General features: G+C 41.6%; 1 protein-coding gene across 31 annotated transcripts in view; it reads right to left on the bottom strand.

Annotated features, from left to right (window-relative positions):
• Nucleotides 1-4422: 4422 nt before the first annotated feature.
• Nucleotides 4423-7430, bottom strand: part of LOC105466558 (sorbin and SH3 domain containing 2) — a 379599-nt gene continuing 376591 nt past the window's right edge. For all 31 annotated transcript variants that reach the window (XM_071092729.1, XM_071092733.1, XM_071092735.1 and 28 more), the window contains one exon: nt 4423-6557. In XM_071092729.1, the coding sequence (XP_070948830.1) occupies nt 6496-6557 (62 nt within the window). In that variant the 3' untranslated portion in view covers nt 4423-6495. The remainder of the gene's footprint in view (nt 6558-7430) is intronic.

The raw sequence follows: 7430 nt of genomic DNA, 5'->3' as shown, positions 1-7430 counted from the left end.
AATTAGCTAGGTGCAGTGGTGTGCACCTGTAATCCCAGCTACTTGGGAGGCTGAGGCAGGAGAATCACTTGAACCTGGGAGTCGGAGGTTGCAGTGAGCCGAAATCGCACCACTGCACTCCAGCCTGGGTGACAGAGCGAGACTCTGTCTAAAAAAAAAGAAGAAGCCCAGTATGTTCAGTATGATCCCATTTTTACCTACACTGCCCCCTGCCCCAGCAAATCCACATGTGTAGAGAAACACTCAGGAGGATATGTTCCACACTCGAATCCATACCCTACATGGAACTCTTAGTGAACCTGTTTCTTCTTTTTGTTCATTTATAGCTTTCTAAGTTTTCCTACAATAAGCATCTATTGCTTGTGGAATTGAAAATGAAAAAAAAAAAATGCTTGGAAAAGTTATTCTCAAGCTCCCTGTGAAATCAGTGCAAAATTCAGCACGCGCCCCCTGGTGTTGTTAATGGTAACGAGAGTTGTATTGGAAATGGCACTTATTTTTGGAAGACACGGGGACAACTGAGTCACCCATAGTATTTTAGGGAAAAGAATGAAACAAGAAACCCCAAATGAACAGGTGAAGATTTACGAGGCAGATTTCTGTCTTGTACTGAACGTTTTTTGGGTCAAGATTATATGCATGTGCATGAGCTCAGATGGAACTGTCCTGAGCTGCGGAGGGGCTGAATTTAGCAGTGAGTTCAGGCTCAGGTCACTTAGAGTCATCCAGCAGAAAATGGCTGGTGTATCCTGGGACTTTGTATGCTTAAGAGCTGTCCGGTAAGCACACAGCGTTCCTAGAGCACACCGGGCTCGCCTGTCCCCGCAGTGGTTCAATCCACAGACAGGCTTGTGCTCAGTCAAAACATGTCAGTCATTGAAAGTATATCCTCACTGGTTGGTGTCCTTTTAGGAACCAAATTCAGCTTTCTTCAGGGAAATAATTGGTGCTGATTGGTATACCTCTTTCTTTTCATCCTGTGCACAGTAAGATGCTGCTATGAGGCAGTGTCTGTTCATGCCAGCCCTGCTGGTGAGAATGGTGGAGAGGGAAGGAGGTGGATGGGTGCAGCTGTTCAACCCTAAGTGCACAGCTTCATCCACAATGTGTTCAGCAGCAAGCTTGCATGATTTAGAAGAAAGATGACAGGCTTGGGAGATAGACACACGAGATTCTCCATCCGATTTCAATCATGCATTATGTACAATACCTTACATGTCTGGATAAGTTATTTAATCTCACAGAGCCTCAGCTCCCTCATCTCTAAAATGGGCACAAAGCAGACTTCCTTTTAGATTGCTTGTGAGCATAAAGATACAGAATGCCTGTGAGTAACAGCCTGGCGTACAGCAGGTGTTCGCTATTTCTTTCCCTCTGGTGAGTTTCCAGGTTTGTTGCTAACAATCGGCACAGGCCAAGCATTCACAAACGTTTCCTCTAAAGGAATAGATAGTAAATACTCTAGGTTTTGTGGGCTGGGAGGCAAAATTAAGGACGTTACATTCTCACATAATGAAGAGTAAACACATTTCCACCAATTATGATTGATTTAGGAATATAATAATAAAAATAGAGCACTTTTTTTTTTCTAACATAGATCTACTAATGAAAAGAAAGGAACCCTTTTCTGGGCAGATAGCATTTTACTTAACTGAGGTTCAAAGTTAAGAGTTCCCTCTCATCAAGGGGAACTTGCCAGTGTTCATCTGTACAAACCATTCTTAATTTGCAGACCATGCAAGAGCAGGCTGTGAGCTGAATTTTGTCCACAGGACACAGTTTGGAAATCTCTGCTATGGACTGCTTATTAATAACACCAGTCTCTGCTTGTATTCTAACTGTAATCACTAATGGTGAATAAATAATTTGAACTCATAATTGATGAATGAACTGTTAGAGAGCTACCATCTGCAGAGGGGGATGAAATAATTAAATAAGCAGGCACTTGGAAGCTGACAGAATGCTTAGTCTTAATCTTATTTGATCAAATAATTTCTTTTTTTTTTGAGACAGGGCCTCTCTCTGTTGCCCAGGCTGGAGTGCAATGGCATGATCTGGACTCACTGCACCCTCCGCCTCCTGGGTTCAAGCGATTCTCCTGCCTCAGCCTCCTGAGTAGCTGGGATTACAGGCACGCGCCACCATGCCCAGCTAATTTTTGTATTTTTAGTAGAGACCAGGTTCACCATATTGGTCAGGCTGGTCTCGAACTCCCCACCTCAGGTGATCTGCCTGCCTCAGCCTCCCAAAGTGCTGGGATTACAGGGGTGAGCCACCGTGCCCGGCCGTGGTCAGATAATTCTTCAGAGAATATATTTCTTTGTGGCTAAAATCTGGAAAACAGCAGAAGAAATGATCGGGCCATGCAAACCAACCCTCTAGGATGAGAGACCAAGCAGTGAATGATTATGAAAAGTTACTCAAACAGGTTCTTTCTGCGTTGAATCAAGTAAGAAAAGGACTTGCTTGTCTTCAGTGATGATGCAGCTAAAGGAGGGATGAAGATCTGGCATGTATGTATCAGAGGGTCCCTTCCTTCCACCCTTCCACCCACCTGGATGGACAGGTCAGATTTATCTAACTATATGACCCTTAAACACTCAGATGGAAACAAGACCAAAAGAGTATTGTGGGGTATATTCCTCACCCAAAGGGTTACATTTTAGCAGAATGCTAATATAGAGTGGGAATTATCCTATGGCATAGAAGGCACCAGAGTGGGTGTTAAGGGGAAGCAATGTGACAAGACATCTTTGATAAATGAGTTGGCAAGAGAGGAATGTTCATATTTCTGAATATTTAAGAGATAGATATGGAAAAGGGTCAAAATACATAGAGCAAGGAGGGACTAAGGTATGTGAGAAAAGATCCAAGCAGGCAAGCTGGCTCTTTCCCATTCATGTGGCAGAAAGCGGGGCCCTATGGCCACCCATCATTTGAAATTCACTGAAAGCCTGTGGACGTTTGCAGAAGCTGCCGAGCCAATGGTGCCGAAGCTGCTTAGGGCAAAGGTTTTAAAGTTTAAGAGTGTTGAACTGGGAAAGTTCTTACAACTCCTTGTAACTAACCCCTCCTTGGAAAAATAGCTGTTTTGAGGCAGAAATATTTTAAAATGCATTGTTTTAGCTGAAGGGCAATTTTTAGCCAAAGAACATTTAGCACAGGAGCTTTGGTGGTGGGTGTTGCGGGAAGTCAGGGACCCTGAACGGAGGGACCGGCTGAAGTCGAGGCAGAAGAACATACATTGTGAAGATTTCATGGACATTTATTAGTTCCCCAAATTAATGCTTTTATAATTTCTTACACCTGTCTTTACTGCAATCTCTGAACATAAATTGTGAAGATTTCATGGACACTTATCACTTCCCCAATCAATGCCCTTGTGATTTCCTATGCCTGTCTTTACTATCTCTTAATCCCATCATCTTCATAAGCGGAGGAGGATGTATGTCGCCTCAGGACCCTGTGATGATTGTGTTAACTGCACAAATTGGGTGTAGAGCATGTGTCCTTGAACAATATGAAATCTGGGCGCCTTGAATACAGAACAGGATAACAGCAATGTTCAGGGAACAAGGGAGATAACCTTAAACTCTGACTGCCAGTGAGCCGGGTGGAACAGAGCCATATTTCTCTTCTTTCAAAAGCAAATAGGAGAAATATTGCTGAATTCTTTTTCTCAGCCAAGAACATCCCTGAGAAAGAGAATGGCCCCGAGGGTAGGCCTCTGAAATGGCTGCTTTGGGGGTGGCTGTCTTTTACGGTCGAAGACGAAGGGATGAAATAAGTCCCAGTCTCCTGTAGTGCTCCCAGGCTTATTAGGATGAGGAAATTCCCGCCTAATAAATTTTGGTCAGACAGGTTGTCTGCTCTCAAACTCTGTCTCCTGATAAGATGTTATCAACGACAATGCCTGAAACTTCATTAGCAATTTTAATTTCGTCCCATCCTGTGGTCCTGTGATCTCGCCCTGCCTCCATTTGCTTTGTGATATTTTATTACCTTGTGAAGCATGTGATCTCTGTGACCTATACCCTATTCATACACTCCCTCCCCTTTTGAAAATCGCTAATAAAAACTTGCTGGTTTTATGGCTCAGGGGCATCACGAACCTGCCGACATCTGATGTCTCCCTCCAGACACCCAGCTTTAAAATTTCTCTCTTTTGTACTCTTTCTCTTTATTTCTCAGACCAGCCGATGCTTAGGGAAATAGAAAAGAACCCATGTTGAATATCGGGGTTGGGATTTCCCCCAATAGGTGGGTTTAAAAATATTTCTTCTCTGAGCTGATGCTGACACATCTTTTCTCCATTTTTGTGTTAAAAGAACACACAACAAAATGCATTTTCTCTTTAGTTTAACAAGTTGGAATAAAATACACGATTTATATAAAGATAAATGTCAAGAAGAAAAACCGAAGTATACTTCCAAGCAAAATTTATTAGATGTCTATTCAAGAAAAACACAATGACCTTTGCTTGTAAGAATTCAAAGTCAATTACCTGGAAGCCAGGTATGAATATTTTTTTTCTTTTAAAATCAGATACAGAGAGTAGAAACAGTAATTTTTCTTAAATATGACAGGCAACAGATATTGAAGTCTTTTCTCATAAATGGCATCAAAGAGAATTATTCATTTATCAGCAAAGCTGCATGCAGTTGACTTAATTTCAAACCTGAAGCCTTTAAAATACGAAGCTGGTTGTGAACTTGACAGAAATCAAGGTAGCCTACTCAAAGATGTTGCTTTACCTTCTTCCTAATGAAATTCCCTTGTCATCAGTCAGTAGATATGTACATTTCAGTTTGGCTTCTACGATCTTTTAACTTCATAGATTTTTGCATAAATGCTATCTGACAGAATCACATTATCTAGGGGTGCCTGTGATCTGTGAGATAGGGAGAGGCTAGTCTGCTGAAAGTGTTGTCGCAGGATAAAGACCAAATTAGGAAACTCCCCTGTTAACAACTAAACTAAATATTCTGTACAAAAAAAGAGCAAACATATGTACAAAATTCTAAAGACTACGTACATTGTGAAAAGATCAATCACTGTCCACGAAAGAAATGCCATAAAAAGTTTTATCTATAAGGTGCTCAAGATCCAAAGATGAATAGTTCTTATGCAAAGTCATAAGAAATACAAAGCTAGTTCTTGGAGTATGTGTAATTCAGGCACTGTGAACTATATTAAACCTTCCAGGTCCCAATATCATTTTGTAAATTTCTGCTTCAGGGCAGAAAATAAAACCTGAATGATTTAACATTGTTTCTAAAAAGTGCCTAATTTATTCCTAGGAAATATTTTACACACACCAGGAAAATCAGGCTCAACATATTCCTGTCCTCAAATGTGGCCAGGATTCTGAGTTCCATAGAAGAAAAATAATTATTATAGTAAAAATAATTGTATTAATCATAATCCTTGCTAAAACCAACTTTAATACTTGTGATGCTTCTGTACTCTATTTCTATAAAATAATGTGTGAGATTCTATTACATTTCCATAAAATGTACAACATCGCATATGGATTATATGTTCTCATACAATCTCAAATGTGTATGTGTACACACAGTGAAATCTTACCTACTAGTATTGCTTACAGATACTTTCAAGTGTCTATGTTAGAATAATTCTTTGCACCTCTCACTAACACTGCTTTTACTTACATTTTTTTCAGATAAATAAAACACTAAGAGCTCATTGTTCATGATGCTGATCATTACATTTTAATATAAAATAGCGATGCAACTTTACAACGCAATAGTTTTTCCCTGTAGTCTAGCTCAGCCTCTTGTACTGTCATGATTATTACTGAAGGCTCTTATTCATTTACTGTTTGCACTTCTAAAAAGTGCAAAAACTTTGCAGAAAAAGACTCCTATTTGAAAACTTACATTCAATCAACAAAATCACACTCATCCAAATTAACTTTCCTCCTCTTGCTTTAAAGGTGGTAATCACTGTGCATATTACAACATGTATGTGCAGGCAAACACTAGCTAAAGTACAGTTACAGTTGTCATATTGTGTAAACCAAGACACTAGGCAAACTTGTGAAAAGAATGTACACTGCCAAGCTAAGAATGTGAAAACGCAAACCACAGCATTTCCCAATAAACAATTTTCTGGTCGTTGAAATAGCCTGGGGGGAGGTGTTGAAATAGCCCCCTGGAGACACTTTTTTTTTTTTTTGCCTCAAATATTTGACCATTTTTAAGTATCATGATTTTCTTTCTGATCCCACATTTTGACGTGTCAAAGCTTAGAGCAGGAAGTAGGAATCCACACTTTCACGGAGGGGGCCAGCCTGCCATGTCGCCCCCAGGCTCACAGCAGCGGCGGTTACTCTGCTGGTGGTTTGGTGGCAGGTGGAGATGGTGACGGTGCATTGGAAACCGTAAGGCATGACGACGGGAGGCCTGCAGGGTGTTTCAGGCGTTGACACAGGTGCATGGCTGGCAGGTGGCCTACAGAAGGAGGGAGAGCGATTCACAGCCTCTTCACATAGTTTCCGGGGAAAGTACCAAAGAATTTGGTTCTTCTTGAGGTCCCTGAAAACAGAAGCGAGTAATGAAAGGGGGGTAACAACAATATGAGTTCATACACATGGGCTTGAATACTTCGCATTTACAAGGCCTCGCGAAGACAGCAAGCCCCAAGGGGTTTGGAAAAGAAGGTAGGCAACTCATGTGAAGCCCATAGGCAGACAAAATTAGCAGTTTTAGTTGGTTGCCTGACGCTGTCACTGCCCCTCCAGCATAAATGATGCGCTGCGATCATGGCACCCTAGGCAGAAATGCTGAGCCTCCCAATCTGAAGGGAAAGAGCCTTGCTAAGGAGGTGGGCGGAGGAGCTCAGTCACCAAGGCTGCCACACCAGAGCGGGGAGCGACGGATCAAGGCGAGGCTGACAGGTGACAGGGTGAGTGGAAAATCCTAAGAGCAAAGCTTCTCAGTGACCAGCAGCCCACGCAGCACAGGTGCGACATGAAGGCATCATCTACTGCAGGCTGTCACTGTCCAGTTTTATCATCTCATAGAAGATCATGCTCAGTGCCACATCCTTTATTTAAAAACAGCACTGCAAGACTCCATCAAGTATACAATTTTTCAACAATTTACAAATCATTAAAGGAAAAAAAGGATTAAGCACTGTTTGCGTGTGGGAGTTCCATCACCAGCATGATTTCTAACATGGTGTGTTTAACTACACTCACAAATGGCTATCATCATTATGGTCACCTCTGGTTTCTGGTTTGGAAACTTCTTGTATAAATTGGTGTGCTAAATTCTTCTTTAGGCAGCGCAGATAGAGCGGATAAGGGTCTCTAAAGCTTCATCTCTCTCCTATATCCTGGTGCATACTGCCTTGGTTTGAGGACTGTTTTTCTTTTTCCTTGTCTAGGCAAGCCATTTTACATTTCT

Source organism: Macaca nemestrina, chromosome 3, assembly GCF_043159975.1.
Source record: "Macaca nemestrina isolate mMacNem1 chromosome 3, mMacNem.hap1, whole genome shotgun sequence".
Taxonomy (NCBI): Eukaryota; Metazoa; Chordata; class Mammalia; order Primates; family Cercopithecidae; genus Macaca; species Macaca nemestrina.
The sequence above is the reverse complement of the archived record's forward strand: the minus strand, read 5'-3'. Positions and strand labels throughout refer to the sequence as shown.